General features: G+C 33.8%; 3 protein-coding genes across 6 annotated transcripts in view; 2 read left to right on the top strand and 1 right to left on the bottom strand.

Annotated features, from left to right (window-relative positions):
* Window positions 1–367: 367 nt before the first annotated feature.
* LOC112462515 (protein mahjong) lies at window positions 368–8,822 on the top strand. 4 transcript variants are annotated; one of them, XM_025028330.1, is made up of 16 exons: window positions 368–455; window positions 1,563–1,830; window positions 2,219–3,574; window positions 3,757–3,966; window positions 4,258–4,424; window positions 4,656–4,896; window positions 4,989–5,108; window positions 5,183–5,482; window positions 5,656–5,853; window positions 6,015–6,250; window positions 6,325–6,582; window positions 6,681–6,870; window positions 6,960–7,253; window positions 7,430–7,838; window positions 7,955–8,194; window positions 8,341–8,822. In XM_025028330.1, exons 2-16 carry the CDS (start codon window positions 1,570–1,572, stop codon window positions 8,550–8,552), a joined length of 4,692 nt encoding a protein of 1,563 aa, XP_024884098.1. In that variant the 5' UTR covers window positions 368–455; window positions 1,563–1,569; the 3' UTR covers window positions 8,553–8,822. The 4 variants fall into 4 exon arrangements, with proteins under 4 accessions (XP_024884098.1, XP_024884097.1, XP_024884099.1 ...); XM_025028329.1 differs by having other exon boundaries at window positions 452–536; XM_025028331.1 differs by lacking the exon at window positions 368–455 and adding an exon at window positions 560–721.
* A 1,119-nt stretch (window positions 8,823–9,941) lies between these two features.
* On the bottom strand, window positions 9,942–11,485 carry LOC112462526 (cyclin-dependent kinase 2-interacting protein-like). Its single transcript, XM_025028349.1, has 4 exons — window positions 11,274–11,485; window positions 10,838–11,061; window positions 10,575–10,683; window positions 9,942–10,200 (listed from the first exon to the last, which is right to left on the bottom strand). The coding sequence occupies exons 1-4, from the start codon at window positions 11,287–11,289 to the stop codon at window positions 10,004–10,006; spliced, it is 546 nt and encodes a 181-aa protein (XP_024884117.1). The 5' UTR covers window positions 11,290–11,485; the 3' UTR covers window positions 9,942–10,003.
* A 2,995-nt stretch (window positions 11,486–14,480) lies between these two features.
* LOC112462505 (tripartite motif-containing protein 2-like) overlaps window positions 14,481–16,934 on the top strand; it is a 10,065-nt gene continuing 7,611 nt past the window's right edge. The window contains exons 1-3 of the mRNA XM_025028308.1: window positions 14,481–14,552; window positions 14,843–14,962; window positions 15,195–15,416. Coding sequence (XP_024884076.1) covers window positions 14,481–14,552; window positions 14,843–14,962; window positions 15,195–15,416 — 414 coding nt within the window. The remainder of the gene's footprint in view (window positions 14,553–14,842; window positions 14,963–15,194; window positions 15,417–16,934) is intronic.

Genomic DNA, 16,934 nt, shown 5'->3' with positions numbered 1-16,934 from the left:
GATATGCGTACTATCTACTTTGTTAATTAATATTATACTTATTAATTGATGTTATTATCTATTAATTATTATAATTAAAAGTATCGTCAGTTTGTGCAACGCTACATTTTTGTTAATTGAAACGGCGAAGCTTCTCATGTGCAAGATAAAAGCGATTTCGATTAATGTTAATAAAAAATTACAATAATTTCACAAATTTAATAATATACGAGTAGTGGTTTGTATCGTTTATATATTTTGTTTATCGTATAATAATTATCTTCGTAGCTTACCGGATCAAAATTTAAGCGCGCGAATCAATGATCAAAATGGCGACCACGTGACTGGACACGTGACTCCGGGATCACCTCGGGATCGTCGTACGGAGTTCGTGTTTACGTTACCCATCTAATATTTTTGCGAAACCAGTTGCTCGGAACTACCCGAAGATTCACGAGGAGATTCTGAAATATGAGGTTACTGTCCATGCCGATATATACATCGTTGTGCAAGAGCCAAGTGTGACGGATAAGTGTGATAACGATAATTAAATATTTGTAAGTCTCGGAGTCTTGTTCGGCTGTCTGCCCGAGTCGCGCGTATCGTCCGTGTCGTCGGGGAGATCGCTGGCAAAATTGCCGGAGGAATAACCATCGAACGACAGTTGTCAAACGTAAATGCGTATCGCGGATCCTAACCTGTGACGGACACGCGCCACCGTAACGCGCGGCGAAACGGTGATGTGAGTGAGCCCGTTGAGCCTCGCGGTCGCCGCGAATTGTCGCGAATTTGCGACGCCGGCCGGCTCGACCGATTTTCTTGTGTAATTCGGTCGGGGCGAATTGTCACGCGTCGAAATTGCCCTCCTTCGAACAATACTCTCCGACAATCCCTCCGTTTGTTATCCTACCCCTTTGTTTACCGTCGTTGGCGGTTTTGAGGTTATGTCGTCGGTTTGCCGCAATTCACACGCGTCGTGACATTGAGGATGTCTCTCCTCGCGTGTCAGTGAGGGGAGTCTTTCGCTTCGAGGCCGGTCAACGGAACGGTGTTGTTCTTTTTAAATGCCTGACACATCGAAAAATTGTAAATATTGTCGACATCGATTGTCCCGTATACTGTATCTTTCGCGCGGGAGTTAACCTCTAGCGTTGCGGTTTGACGGGGACCATGTTGCCGCGTTTGACAGAACTCGCGTGTCGAGATTTTAGCGCACTTTCGGCGAAAACCCTTATCGGGTTCCTTCGCAGGAATGTGCTGTACAATAATTTATTTTACTTTGTATAGTGTATGATTTTATACACATTCCAGACAACATTATGTAAAAAACGCGACTTTTAGACGTCTAAAGAATGGACCTTTAAACGACTTTTCTTGTAAGACGTCTAAAAAATGTTTTTTTAGACGTCTTACGTCCCGCTTTTGGACATGATACTGTCTGGGCACGTATGTGTGTGCGTATACATTGCGCGCGCGCGCGCACAAAATTATGAGATTGAATATAAAATTTTGTAAGGCGTTGAAATCCAACGAGAAAGCTCGATTTTCAAATTGTTGTTTCAAACGTATATACATATTTGCAGATAAATAATGGCGAATGCAGAATCGCTTGCGGAAGTAACGGATGTTGTACAAATTCTACGGCAATGGGAGGAAGAACATAGCTCACCAACTTACGATCCCATTCCTGTTCTCGAGAGATTGGCGGATATAATAGAACTCGAGACAGAACATTACATGAATGTGGATCCAGATCCGTTCGACGAGAGACATCCGTCGCGCACCGATCCAGAATGCAATTTCGGGCATATATTGAAAGTTTTATTTAGAAAGGATAATTTCATGACGAAGGTAACTATATATAGAATTGATAAAATCCGATAAGAGTGTATATTGTAGCATGATGCGTATTACATTTGTTTCTTTCGAATGTAATTGATATATTAATATTTGTGAATTTAAGTGAATTTTGCTTTTATCACAACTTAAAAAATATTCGACGCAGAATTCTACACTATTTTCTATTATAATGTTTAGTTAACTCAGGTTATTTAGTTTGCCATTTTTGAGTAAAGCAGAAAATATTGCTGTATTATTTTTATGATAAGACAATCGTACAAGTTAAGCAGAATGTGCTTGATAACATGATAACAATATTTTTCATCATCTACATATTCTTTTGAAATTAAAATGTTACACTGTAAAATGATATTTTTAATAATACATGGTTTGTTTCCAGTTAATAAATGATTACTTGAGAGACTCGTATTTTTCTCGGGCGGGAATAACTGGAAGAGACGTCAGAAAACTGAACATTGCTGCCTGTCGACTGATGCTAGATATACTCCCAGGATTAGAAACCTCAGCAGTATTTCAGCCAGATATGGAAGGTCTTATACACAGATTATTTTCTTGGGCAGAAAAAAGCATCGAGCCATTACAGAGCTACTCGACCGGCCTTCTGGCCGCCGCTATGGAAGTGCAAGACATAGCTACAGGATTTAGAGATCAAAATGCCAAAATGGTGCCACTAATGTTGCAACGGTTGCATAAGTTGCAGGAGAAGGCGCACGAAGATCGTCAGCAGAACGTTAGACCGTTTGCTCATGTTGGACAAGATAAGAACAGCGTCAGCGATTGCGATGACAGAGATATCCCCGAGAAGCGCAAGTTACGAGACAAAAACGGAGCAGAAAAACGGCAGAAAAACGGAGTTATGAAAAATCAAGAGTCACTTTCTTCCGATGAGAATGACTCGATACGCAATGATGTGCCGGCCACAAAGAAGAAGAGGAGCAACTCCGGTTGTGAGACGCCCGTGAAGAACAGCGAACTCTATCCTGAGATCATGTCCCCACCACTGTCCATCCCGAAAGCCGCGAGCAACCTGTCAGTGACACCATCCAAGCAGAACTACAGTTTACAGCCGACAAGAATCGCTGTGCCGGCATCCGTCAGGAGCAACTTGCAAAAGTCGTCCAGTCTGTTTCAAAGTTCTTACGCGCAAATGACACAGGCGGAGGGAAATTCAAATTCTTCCTGGGCCGAGACGAAATCGCGTGTCATTGGCAGTATTCAAATGCATCCTCCTACACTCGCGACTCGACAAATGCTGGTTTTGCGATACCTGACACCGATGGGCGAGTATCAGGAGTTCCTCGGCCATGTGTTCGAACACAACGCTCTGGACTTGATACTGAAATACATAAACGTGCAAGAGACTAAGGATTGCAGACTCGCTTTTGAGGCTCTCAAGTACCTCGCGTCCTTGTTGTGTCATAAAAAGTTCTCAATCGAATTCCTAAATGTCGGCGGTTTGCAAAGGCTGTTGGATGTGCCGAGGCCGAGTGTTGCGGCGACAGGTGTATCTATATGTCTTTATTATCTTGCGTACTGCGAGGATGCTATGGAACGAGTGTGTCTGTTGCCGAAACACATAATATCCAATCTCGTGATTTACGCATTGTGGTTGTTGGAATGCAGTCATGATTCTGGACGATGTCACGCGACTATGTTCTTTGGCTTTTCTTTCCCATTCAAAGTTATATTGGAAGAGTTTGACGCACGGGACGGCTTGAGACAATTGTATAACGTGGTAAGAAAACATTGATCAATGCTTATGCTCACTAAGCAAAATGATAATAAATTTAATATCTATTTACCTATTTAATTTAAACCACAAAAATTGTTCATTGTGAAAAAGATAACGGAGCTCACATTGAATTATTTTTTGTTCGATAAAGTAAAATATAATTAAATTCTGCTGTATATATATAGATATCGGTTTTGACACTTTTAAACCCTGAAGAAGACTCGACTCTAAATGACGATGAGGAGTGTGCATCAAGGCAGATTGTACGACACGTAACTGTTGCTTTAAAGAGATACATGGAAGCGCATTTGCATTTAAAAGCAGAGCAATTGCAACGTGCGGAAAACGTTAGAGCTGAACGCGATACATGGCAGCCCTCATTACCACCCTACAAGGTAAGGATGAGCAATTAATTATGCATTTAAAGAAGTTCTTCTTATCTTATCTTATCAGAGTGGTAAAAAATGAGCAATTTGTGAACCACGCTTTATAATTATCTGAAACAATAAATCTCAAAGTTTCTTACCTTTTAACGGATCATTTATTTAAATCGCGTTTAATTACTCATGCATCTTATTCTAAAATATAATTTGCGCCCATAATTACATTCTTTTTTCTTGTTGTAAATTGTTATATTTTTATATATTTGATGTATATACATTTTTGAGGCACGTTTATTATTCTAGGCATGCAAGTTGAGTAGCGAGGAAGTTCAAGCAAAAGTAGAGATACTCCAAGAATTAATGTCAGTTAGAGCGATATGGCCACCAGTGGAAGAGCTTTATCGTTTAGGCGGTATTACATTGATTTTGCAAATCATAGCTTATGCTCGCGAATGGAACTATAGTGGACGGTGAGTGGACAGTGTAAATTAACACATATCTACATTAACAAAAGTTTATCGGATCTTTGTAATTTTGTGTTTTACAGTATATATTACATGATATATATGTAATATCACTGATCTCTATATAACATTGGATGGTATATGCTATGCCATCCAGTGTTATATAAAGATTAGTGATATTACATATACAAATACACAGTAGGAGTTTTGGAGTTTCTAAATAATTGATATTTTTAGGGTACATACTACTTCTAGTGCAGAGACGGTCAGATCATGTTTGGACATTATCGCAATTTCTTCTGTTGTACCAAAAGTTATGTTGCTGCTATGCGAAAAAGTCGACATGCCAGACATGTCGGTGACGATGGCGATTAATCTTTTGCTAGCTGCAGCTGAATGTGAGATTATTGCAGATCCTGATGTACAAAGAGCAGCGCTTAGAGCTGTAATTAATTGTGTGTGCGCTCCTATAAACAGAGTACGTTTTATTTTATATAAATTATTCTCTCAAATATATGTATATAATATTCTTAAGGTGTTCTAATTGATGATATTTGATGACTTTTTAAGGTCGGAGGAAATGTAGCTAGATATTCTGTAACTGGATCTGCCAAGAAAAAGAACGTTCACAATAGCGAAGAATTGATACAAAAAGTATGGGAAAGCGTTAGGTCGAATAACGGGATAATGGTATGTATGTGTAATCGTGTCTTACAATAATTATCTGGATGTGATTTATATAAAATTATTTTTTTTTGTAACAGGTGTTACTGCAATTAATGATGGTGAAAACACCTATTACTGATGCCGATAGCATACGAGCGTTGGCGTGTCGTGCACTAGCTGGACTAGCACGTAGCGAGAAAGTTAGGCAGATTATTAGCAAGTTACCAATGTTCACGAATGGGCAAATTCAGTCGCTTATGAAAGATCCTATCTTACAAGAAAAACGTCAAGAACATGTTATTTTCCAAAAATATGCTCTCGAATTAATGGAAAGGGTATCTGGTAAAGCGAAACCAACGGGTGCAGAATATGAAATTTCCTTAGTCAGTTTACATAGGGTAAGCTGCTTTTAATTTACATACATGCACAAGATATCCCAAAACAGCCGCACATTTTCCAATTATTAATTCTTTGAAGTTAACCCGGTTTTAGCATCGTCAAAATATCCGGCTTTTATCTTTTCTTTTAATTATTCTTGCGATGTTTCTAAACAAAATGATTTTTTTTATAGGCTAATGTTGTAGCCCAAACGAGAATACAATATAATGAACAACAACTTAACCATTTAATATATCAGCATCTCATGTCGAAGGGTTTAACTGAGACGGCTAATGTATTACATAGAGAAGCAAACTTGGAATCATCTGCAATTATGAAATCTGCAATAACATATCAACCTTTTACATACCGAAATCCTGCAAGCGTAACTGTAAGTTAAAATGGTGATCAATAAGATCGTTCATAAAATTTAGATAAAAGATGCATATGTATATACATATGTACGTTCTTTTTTAATAATTATAAAATAATAAACAATTAACACTTTTGTATAAAATACACATTACAAATATCAAAATGTTATTTTTCTAGCCAAGAAATAGTTTTTCTCCAGGGGCCCCTGTCAATTTATATAATACAATTAGATGTGCGCAAAAAGAAACTACTTGTAGAAACAATACTACTCCCACATCGTCTCGATTTATATCCCATACGGGCACTGGTTCATCTGTGAATAATAACATCCGATTAAAGCTCGCTGATTGCCTGAATCAAAATGTTATTTCGAATAATGCAAATCAGCCAATTAAATTACAAATTAATCAGAAGTAAGTTGCGTATACTTTCTTCAATATGTTTATAGTCGATATCCTGTTTTTAAACAATTGTCGTTATGTTGTAGGAAATCAATTTCATCCGAAAAGCAGCCAGCTAATCTAGTCATTCCAGCTAATTATCAATCTATGATACAGCCTCAATCAAATAGCTGTAGATCTTTACAGAAACAGATTTTTAGAGATCCCGGAAGTGGTGGAGGACCTGGAGTAGCTAGCTCCAACGTATCGGTTACTCTCGATTCTATTATCACGGAATATTTAACTAATCAACATGCTCTCTGTAAAAATCCTATGGTAACATGCCCGCAATTCAATCTTTTTGTGTAAGCAATATTTTCTATTTTTAAAATAGCTATACATAATGTGTAAAATGCGATTATTTCGGTTTGGTTTTATCCATGTACTTCAATTAATATTGTAGACCACACAAATGTCCAGACCCGTGCGCAAAAAATTCTACACCTACGAATGTAACAGTGAGATTAACGAGACGAGCATTCGGAATGGATGGTAGAAGATTAGATAGAAAACACATTTATAGCCGTTTCTGTCCTATAAAAACCTTTCGGCCTACCGATACGGGAGGAATATTTACCTGTTGTACTTTCTCGGTAAGTTTTAATTTATTTTGTAAACCATTCTGGGGCTTTTGTAAACTATTGTTTTATATATCTCTTTTTAATTGTATCTTTGAATGCAGCCTTGCACACAGTATCTCATTTTGGGCACTCATGCTGGAGACGTCAAAATGTTCAACGTCCATACAGGGATGGAAGAGGGAAGTTATAATTGCCATGAAACGTATGTGTATCACATGGAAAGTAATAAGCGTGGTAATCTTTTGTTGACCTCCACTGCTTGGAGAAGTCCTATGTCAGTGCTCTGGGACACGGGAGCGTTCTTCGAAATGAAAAAAGCCTTCGACAACGATGAATATATTGAATTTAGCAAGTTGCAAGATAGAATAATCGGTACCCAAGGAGAAAGCGCGACGGTAAATACATATACACCGACTTTATTAGCATTTAATTGTATTAACCGTATTGCATAACGAAAATAATGTCGTTTACGTTAACAGCTATCAGTAGCGCTTTATATCTAACTTTCCAGTTGCGTTATATCTTAAAAGATTTTAATAAGTTTATATGTTCTATACACTTTCCATCATAGATATACGATATAGAAACTGGAAGCTTAATAAAAACCTTGACGCCATCCATTTCAAATCAATATACTAAAAATCGGGCAACCTTTAGTATGAACGACGAGTTAGTACTTAGCGATGGCATATTATGGGATGTTAATTCAGGGAAAGAAATTCATAAGTTTGACAAATTAAATCAAACATTAAACGGAGTTTTTCATCCAAACGGGACTGAAGTTGTATCTAATACCGAAGTATGGGATTTGAGAACGTTTCACCTACTTAAGACAGTTCCCACTCTCGATGACATGGAAGTGATCTTCTCACCGGTCAACAATATTATATATGCAGTCTCGTTAGATCAAGACAATGAAAGTGATTCTCATTATTCGACTTCCTTCAAGACTCTAGATGCTTTAGATTACAATAATATTGGTAAGAAAGAAGCATTATTATAATACAAGAAACATATTATTACTATTTAAAAGATAATGTAAAATTTTTTTTTACTTTAGCCTGTAAATAATTAATTTCATATATTAATATTTTAGCAACCTGTGATGTGAAAAGAGGAATTTATAGTCTCGCCTGCAATAAATTTGACACTCAGATTGCGATAGTAGAAAACCTGGGTGAATTTGCCAGCATACAGGAATCGTGTGCTAGATTGTACGATGTTGGAAGACGAAGAGACGACGAGGATGAAGCTGACGAAGACGATGAAGAAGATGATCTCGATGCCAGTGATGACGATGGTGACGATGATGCGTCAGACGATAATAATGCGGATGGTAAAAATCAATATTTCATTTTATTATTTATCCCTGAGATATATCTCAGTGTTGTTCCGCGAGTGTTAAAAATTTTTATATATTTGTAAATTACATTGTAATGTTCTAGTATGACACTAGAATTTTTGTTTGTACTCTGAAAACAGATGGTGATAATGCAGATACTGGTGGAGACGATAATGGTGATGATAACGATCAGAACAGGGAAAATAATGAAGATGGCGACGACGATGATGATGGAGATGAGAGTGATTCTGGCGACGATAGTGCAGATTACGATCCCAGTGTCGATATTAACGATCTGTCTGAGGATTTCTATTTGTCGGATGAGGATCTGGAGGATCTAATATTTTCATGAATGTCATTGAGAAATATAATTTTGTGCATATACATATATATACATACATATATAATAAGTATTAAAAAAGGAATTCTATCGCGGTTATTAATTGGATATTCTAAATGTACATTTACAGATAATTTCTCCCATTGTAATTCGGATGTTGATTTTACGGGGAAGAAAGTACATGTCTGTACTTTTCAAATTACAGATGATTAATTGTAAATGATTATTATGAATCTTCTGTTTGATTATTGAATAAAAAACCATGTTATATGTTCTTTTCAATGATACGTCAAATATTAGTGGCATACAAATATTAAGGCTGTACATAGGCATGACAACTAATGTAATTTCGTGATTTGAGTCACTTAACAAAAATATAAAGAAATTTTTTAATTTGCATTAATATAAAATGATTTTACAATTTTTTCACTTGTTTCTTAATCATGAATTGTTAAGCTACGGAAGACTTGTGATATTCGTTAATTACCTACTTTTTGGAATTCCCAAATATGGATTTAAGAACGTCCTTGTATGACTCTTATCAACTAATGTTGATTATTATTGATCATTGATTATTATTGATACATATTGATATTGATTATTTTCAACATTAGGAATATCTAATAATAAGTAGTAATAATCGATTGAGAAGCAAAAATACCGTCAAGTAAAATTGATCATTAACTCCTTCTCCTCTTTTCTTCTCTTTTTTTCTTCCCTTTCTCTTTCCCCTTTGTCCCCTGTCTCACTCTTTCCCTTTCATCTTTTATAAAAAAATTATGTTATAAATTACGAGCTTTTGTCGTCATACATGCTTTATATAATAAAATAACCTTTTAAAAGAACATGAATTGTATTTGCGAAATAGTAACTACTTACACTAATTATTTCATTTAATTTCTGATATTACATTAATTCTCTTTTCTTTTGTTAAATGACTTTTGCGATTTAAATGTTTCAGGAAATCAGAAATAAAAGAGAAAGAGCTATTAATATGTTTTTAATTTTCCTAATGAGAATAGAACTTTAAAAATAAAAAATACCATTTAAATGCTCATTCTAAACAATAATAGAGCATTATCAAATGCTTAAAAAAATTATATTTCTTTATTAAATACGAAATTATAAAATTCAAAAGAGTATGTATTTTCTCATTTTTTTTCTATTATCTAATATACTATACACAATACATCTCTTTATATAGAGAGAATAGAACATACGATGGCACGTAAAAAAATTTAATAAAAACGACACAAGAATGTAGGAAAAATTATTTTGAAAAAAACCATTACTGTAAACGAAAAAAATTGTAATTTAAACAGTTTTGGTTTTCTTTATTACTCAGGACAACTGGAATAGTTATCAAATATATATCATATTAGGTCATAACATGTGAATAAATAAAATTGCAATCCATTGTTTTATTTAACTATATTAAAATTAAAAAAATACAATGACTTTTATCACCTATGACCAGTTTCAATAAGTAACGAATCTAATAAAACTTTTAAATCTTCAGTCAATGAAGGCTCGTACACCCACGCTGCCAGATGGAGCATCTTCCAAGAGTCTGTATAATTGTGAGCAACATTTTCAAGTAATTTGCGTTTTAATTTAGCTTCCACATGATATGCTTTGTATATAGTTTCTGCTACCTCACCTAAACATTTTTGAAGCATACTCAATTATAATCAAAATATTGTAATTATCACTTATGTACAAATAAGTTTCTAGTAAGCAAAATGATAGCAATGTTCTAGCATTTGCCAACAGATTTGAACGGAATATAGCGGATTAGCATAGAGTGGCATAGACTATGTTCTTATTAAGCTTTTATTCCATCAGCAGAGTCTGCCAACATTATTTAAATAGTTAATCATAAAATAACAGATTTTCTACTTGGTTTCTGTAATCAATTTGCTATCATATTCTGTTAAAAGATTACATTTCTGCTGGCATTCTGCGCAAAATTTACAGCGAATGCTTTGCAAAGTGCGTTTTTAACAAATCTAGCTATCTAAGGTTGTTTCTTACCAAATTTCGTTGTCGGCCATGTTATAAACAATTTATCTGCAGTTTTATGTAAGGCTGTTACACTGATTAGTTGATGTTTAATTTGATCTAAGTTTCCAACTATGCCATCCTATAAATAAAGTTATTTTCAATTACTTAGATTGATAAACACATATATAATTCTGAGTAAAGTAAAATGTCAATTACGCCAAAACGATGTTGGCCGGTAAAAGTGCAAAAATAAGAAATAATGCGGTAAGAGAGTGCTTAAAGGAAACATTTACCAGATTATCACAAATATTTTCTAACTTGTCACATAAATCTTGTAAATTTTCGGAATAATTTTTATCACATTTTTCCTGCGTTATGTCTTTTAAATAATCGACTCCTAGAAGATGAAGCTTGTTCCATTGCTGTATATTTCCATGAATATCCGCAGCTAAATCACGTACAAGACGTGCAGTCCCTGTTAAATTTCTTCCTTGAAATGACTTAGGCGAGGATAAATCTGTAATATATTAATTTCAATGAAACGAATAAAATGCGCCATTAAAAATTCTACCATATTTCTTCGTTAATATTTAATATTTATAAATTCTTAGTCATAATAAAAAAAGAGTTGTAATTGATAAAAAAAATTGACAAATTTCCAAAAGTAGATTCCTTATAATTCTATTTGTAAGTTTTATATCTAAACTTATACATTAAGAATAAACTTACTGATAGGAGAAAACATCCTTTTTAATTGTCATAAAGCTACAATTACTGCTCTACACTTTACATATATCTAACACGAGTTCGACAAACACGACGATTCTACTTTTGCTCTACACTATTATATTCATCATTAAATGAGTTATTTGTTTATAACTATTGTGTACAAATATTGGCAAATTGTAGAAAAGAGGTTAGGTCATTGTAATTATAGACAAATGCAGACAAATGTTCGCTGGCGCCTCTACACAAATGAACATTGAACTACGTAGCCACATCCACGAATATCAACGAATATTTCCAATGGGTAACACGCTAAATCCTAAAATCCCATGGTAGGCGGGTTGAGAGAACGTTTACGCGTAAAATATATATTTAATATTGTAATCCATGGTGGAAGGTAATAATGAGTAATAATCTATGAGTAAATCATCATACATCATACATTCAAGCCGGTTTCACCATCTCCGACTCTTTGTCTTTTTCTTTAGAAAGAAACGAAGAGTGAGTTTAATCGAAGTAGGTTACAGTTAATCGGAGATGGTGAAACCAGCCCATATATTTAGTTTCAATTAACATATATTAATATATTCATTTATTTAGTTCGGGCACAATTTTTAAGATGCTACGAAAAATTAACAATATGATTTTTTGACGATCTTGATCTTATACCTGTGAAAAAAATAACGTGTGTATATTGTAAGTAAGATTGCTTTTTGTCGTTTAAAAGCAGCTCACGAGATGTTTTTTATTTTACTTTTTTTACAAATAAATTTTGCTATTGTATTGTTTGAGGTGAATACCTCCAATTTGAATTTATCGTCGAATTTTATTACGAAAATCAGATATAGAGATTTTTAACGTTTATCTTATCGCAAAATAAATGATTCAGTGCTATGGGGCTATTGAGCCGGCCCCGATGAGATAAAACGAGTCATCCGAATATTTTTTATCAGTTTTCGTCACGATACACGGCGATGCGGTCCCACTCCTATTTGATCTAATATTATAAATGATATCCTGCACTCCAAATCTCGTGTAATTCGAGGCGATTGTTTATTTATAAGTTATAAATCGTTTTTTGATGAGAAAAGAGTGCAAGATGGAAGTACACGTGACGAATACAGTGAATTAAATTATTTTTGTGTGTAATTTAAGGAATACGTATTTTTAACAACATTCAGTTAATTGTTTTATAAATAAATATTTATAAAAATTAATTGCATTCCGTGGAGAGATTTACGATAAATCGAGCTATTTTTATACGTCTTGGTTCTAAACCAAGGAGGCAAAGAGTTCGTGTTAATATATGTTGGAAAAAGTAGTAACTTTTTCATGCAATTGATATCTGCGGTACCAAACAAAATACCGTAACAATCTGAAAAAAGAAAAATATCGTTTTTTTCTTAAATACTAAATTCAATCTTTTCTAATTATTGTATAATTTTCGAACATTAAAAGAAAAAAATGGTCAAGCGACAAGTACCACATCGGCTGCACTCGAGCCTAGAAAACATCACCGCGTCAAGCTCGACTAGGCGAGAGATGCGTCAAGTACCAAAGATCTTACGGAGGTCCGCTTCCGTTGGCAGAAGGCCGATGGGATCCAGAAATTTTTCATCCAGAGAACAAAACGCCCGTCTTCGCAAGTACGATCATGAAATTCACATTTTCACATTTTTATCTTGTATATTTTACTTAGGAATGTGTTTTATTTAAATTTATCGTCTATATATTATAGTATTAAAGTATAATCATCGAAAAATCAAAAGTGTGTGTTTACGAGATATTTTATATTTTATTGACATATTTTGACATGAAATATAAAATATCTTGTAAACTATTGATTTTTTTATAATACCTTAATACTTTTATGCGAATAGGGATGTAATACTTTTAATAGAATAAGGGATGAATCAATTGGGGTAAAGAAAGCGCATAGCTTTTCAAAAAAGGTATGCAATATAGTATATTGCATAATCTTTTTTTTGAGAGAAAGCACGGAGAAAAAAATGCTTGCAAAAAATATAGCTCTTCAAAATAGACGAAAGATATTTGTGTATTTTTTCTTTGTAACTTACGATTGCTTGCAAATTAAGATATTGGTCATTATTAATTTTACAATTTTCAATTGTTATTAATCGTGATTAATTTCTGTTCATTTTTTTCTATAATAGGACGACTTCGCTGGAATCTGTCGACTTATCACAATGCGTGGGATGCAAGAGCAAAGTAAGCTCACCTAGAATGATGAAATGTCGGCACATTTTCTGCATGGAATGTTTTAAAAATCGTCTTATGATATCACGCAGAAGAGGTATATTTTATTTGAAATACTATTTTTACATAAACAATTATTTCATAGCGCATTAAGCCAACTAATACCACCCATATACATGTATGCAATTTTTAAAATAAAAATGATAATTATTGAGTTTGCGAGATTCTCTTGTGCATTATGTAACGCATTGAATTTTACATAATGTTGTTATTATCAAGTCGATATTCCGTCTTTTGTGTATGTGCTGCGTATAATTAACTTTCGAAGGTATAATCAGTTAATAAAGCAGTAAGCTGTAGTCGACAACTGCATAATAATAAGCAATTGACACATCACAATAAGCACCGTAATTAATTATTATTTTGTGAAATATTGTTTAATATCTATTTTTACACAATCAATTTTATTAATATGGTATTTTATTATTATGATTATATTTAATCATGCACGTTTATATCAGTCGTAAATGTATATCAACAAAAATTTAAAACACAAATTTATACTATCATTACTTTAATTATTTTATCTACATTGCAACGCGCATTTTTATATATATTGCATAATGTCCTCGTACAACAATTTTTAATATAAGACATTTATAATAATAATTTTGCTATCAGAAATTCATTTAACATGCGTTTATAATTTTTGGAGCATGTCTCACTTAATTGTTACAAATTCGAAATTGTCAAGAAATATAATTTAAAAAATAATTCCATGGAGATAGTATTAATGATATAAATAATGAAATTCATACTTTGATTACATCTTCTGGATTTGTAGATATCAATGATAAAATTCGTGTCAGAAAATTAATATGTGTTTCTATCTTAGATGGCAGCTCTATTTGCCCTGTATGCAATGTAGCAGTAATTGCAATAGCAAAGAAAGAATCGAAAAGTGCGGTGAGCTTTGCGCCTTTACCTCCAAAGATGCGTGACGAAATATGCCGTAGCTGCGGTGAAGTTTGCGAGTATATAAACAAATGTAAACACTGTAAACGCGTAAGTACGGTTCATGAGTATTTAGATATTTACATAATCTTTGTAATTTTGTATTTTGAGAATAAAGAAGCTTGAATTTATTTGTCAGTCTTCACGAGTGCATTATGATGCACTCGCGAAGATTGTATAATTATACAGTAAAATTACAATAATCCTTTACCAGATTAAATATTAAACGTGGGTGTAATTGTGGCTATCAATTTATTAAAAGATTAGTTGTATTTGTAAAATAGAGTAGAGAATAATAAAATGTATTTTATGTAATCAGTTACATGTTAATATTCTTATAGAGATTCTGTGATGACTGCTGGACAAGTCATGTCAATGATTTGAAGGATGAACTAGGTAATATAAATGGGGATCTCGAGACATCATCGACCAGATTCGAAGAAAAAATAATCAACTTTGAGGTAATCGCAATTTATTAATTAGCTCATTCTTCTAGAATTCTAGATTACGAAGAATATTTTAGAAATATATATTTAAACTATATCCGAAAAGTAATTAAATATATTTTTTAATATACGCAAAATGTTACGTTTCGAAGTTAAACGGATGGGATGTTATCGTCAAAAAATTTGTCTGTGCATATATGTGCGCGCGGGCACGCGGAAGAGTTAATTAAGTTTTTTGTTACTGCAGAGCAAAGCAAACGAAACGGTGGAATTCATTAATAGGGACATCGAGGCTCAGATAACTGAACTTAATAAAAAGAGGGACAATCAGATTAAGAAGGTAGAGCATATAATTGCTACGGGAGAAACGTCAGTTGATGATATTAGACAAAGGATGGAAAAAACTCAAATGGAGATAAAGGAACACAAGGAAGTGCAATATGATACACTGTCTGATAATGAGGAAAAGGTATGATATATTTTAAGCTTTTAATATTTTCATTTTTCGTGAAATAAAAAGAGGAATCTGTTCTACGGGTATGTGTGCATGTGTATAGTTTGCGTATGTAAGTACTATACTCATGGATGTAATACATCCATGAGGATAGTGACATTCTCTACGTAAATTATATATTAAATAATGGATTGTATAAAGTTGAAAAACTTAAATAAAGTTAAGAATATATTTCAATATATTTTTTAACAAAAATTTAATATTTTAATAAATTTTTTAAATCTTTAAATATCCTATATTAAACATATTTCTACATACTCATATTCTTTCTTTTATTCTTCATCAATCTTTTTCTTCTATTTAGTTATCCTATTTTTTTTTAGCAAAAACTTTAACAACCTTTAACTGTTTAACTTGCGTGACATTTCGATCGAGATTAGTGGTGGGTAAAGAGATAGCGTAAAAAAATTAGCGGGGCTTTTCGACATATATTTATCAAGATATCGTTTCGTATCGGCATTTGTCCATGGCAGAAAAATGGAGTCGAAAAAAGTTATCGAACTATCGAAAAAAGTCCATTCTCTCGTCCGTTCTCTTCCGAAGTGAAGTAAACTGGGTTTTCTCCGCTCCTTCTGACGCTGCACCCCGATCTCTCCTCCGGTTCTAAAATCTGGACCAGCATTGTACCTGTCCCGTGCAGGACGCCTCACAGTATTGATTACTTGGGAGGAGGAAGGCACGTGGAAGGGTGGGCAGAGGGGGGAGGGAGGTGGATGGCGAGCATGTGGAGCTGGTCGAGGCGAGAACCAGGGGTTGCCGGGTTTAGTCGAAATTTTCATCGTTTCCTACAAAGTTAATGAGATAGACAAGAAATTCGCGACCTGGAAAAGACCTATGCCGACAACAGGAACATTGCGCAGCGCAACCGCGAAAAACAGCGAGAAAATTATCGCTGGGAAAATATAAAGGGTTCTGAGGCGAGAAAATATCGCACTGTTACGCTGTTACGATACTTCATTGAATATAATCGGGATGAGATACGATAGATAATATAGAATGACACATATTTGAATAATTTTGAATGTACATATTTCAATAATTTTTTTTCACGTAAAAGGTAATTTAAATAAATTAAATTAATTCGATTATTATACATTATGTTATTCAGTACATTTGTTTTATATACGTTTGCTTTATATGTGTTTTAGACGATGCTCGATTATGTTTTAACAGAGTTTTGTTTTTGACATGTTTTAAAAGTAATACCAAAATTCATATGCACACACACACATAGAGAGATAGAGGCGGAGGGAGAGAGGGAGGGGGAGAGAGAGAGAGAGAGAGACATGTTTACAAGCGTAATCTCTTGCGTAAATAAATAAGCAGTTTATCCATAACCATAATTAAATATAGAGAGATTAATTAAAGATTACCGTTTAAAAACGAGTATTTTTTCTTAATTAAGATATTTTTACTTTTAATACGAGTAATGTTTGATTTTTGTAAGGATTATCGTTTTCAAACACATATTTC

Source organism: Temnothorax curvispinosus, unplaced genomic scaffold (assembly GCF_003070985.1).
Source record: "Temnothorax curvispinosus isolate PA1 unplaced genomic scaffold, ASM307098v1 QBEX01012496.1, whole genome shotgun sequence".
NCBI lineage: Eukaryota > Metazoa > Arthropoda > Insecta > Hymenoptera > Formicidae > Temnothorax > Temnothorax curvispinosus.
Note: the sequence above shows the minus strand (reverse complement) of the source record. Positions and strands in the feature narration are given on the sequence as shown.

What these genes read in the sequence shown, in the direction of transcription:
- LOC112462515 (XM_025028330.1), top strand. Translation starts at nt 1,570, where the DNA reads ATGGCGAATGCAGAATCGCTTGCGGAAGTAACGGATGTTGTACAAATT. An exon ending in TGTGCGCTCCTATAAACAGA is followed by an intron (nt 4,897 to 4,988) that starts GTACGTTTTATT and finishes TGACTTTTTAAG; the next exon opens with GTCGGAGGAAATGTAGCTAG. An exon ending in CCCAAGGAGAAAGCGCGACG is followed by an intron (nt 7,254 to 7,429) that starts GTAAATACATAT and finishes TTTCCATCATAG; the next exon opens with ATATACGATATAGAAACTGG.
- LOC112462526 (XM_025028349.1), bottom strand. An exon ending in AAAATATTTGTGATAATCTG is followed by an intron (nt 10,684 to 10,837) that starts GTAAATGTTTCC and finishes CTTTATTTATAG; the next exon opens with GATGGCATAGTTGGAAACTT. An exon ending in ATGGCCGACAACGAAATTTG is followed by an intron (nt 10,201 to 10,574) that starts GTAAGAAACAAC and finishes AAAAATGTTTAG; the next exon opens with GTGAGGTAGCAGAAACTATA.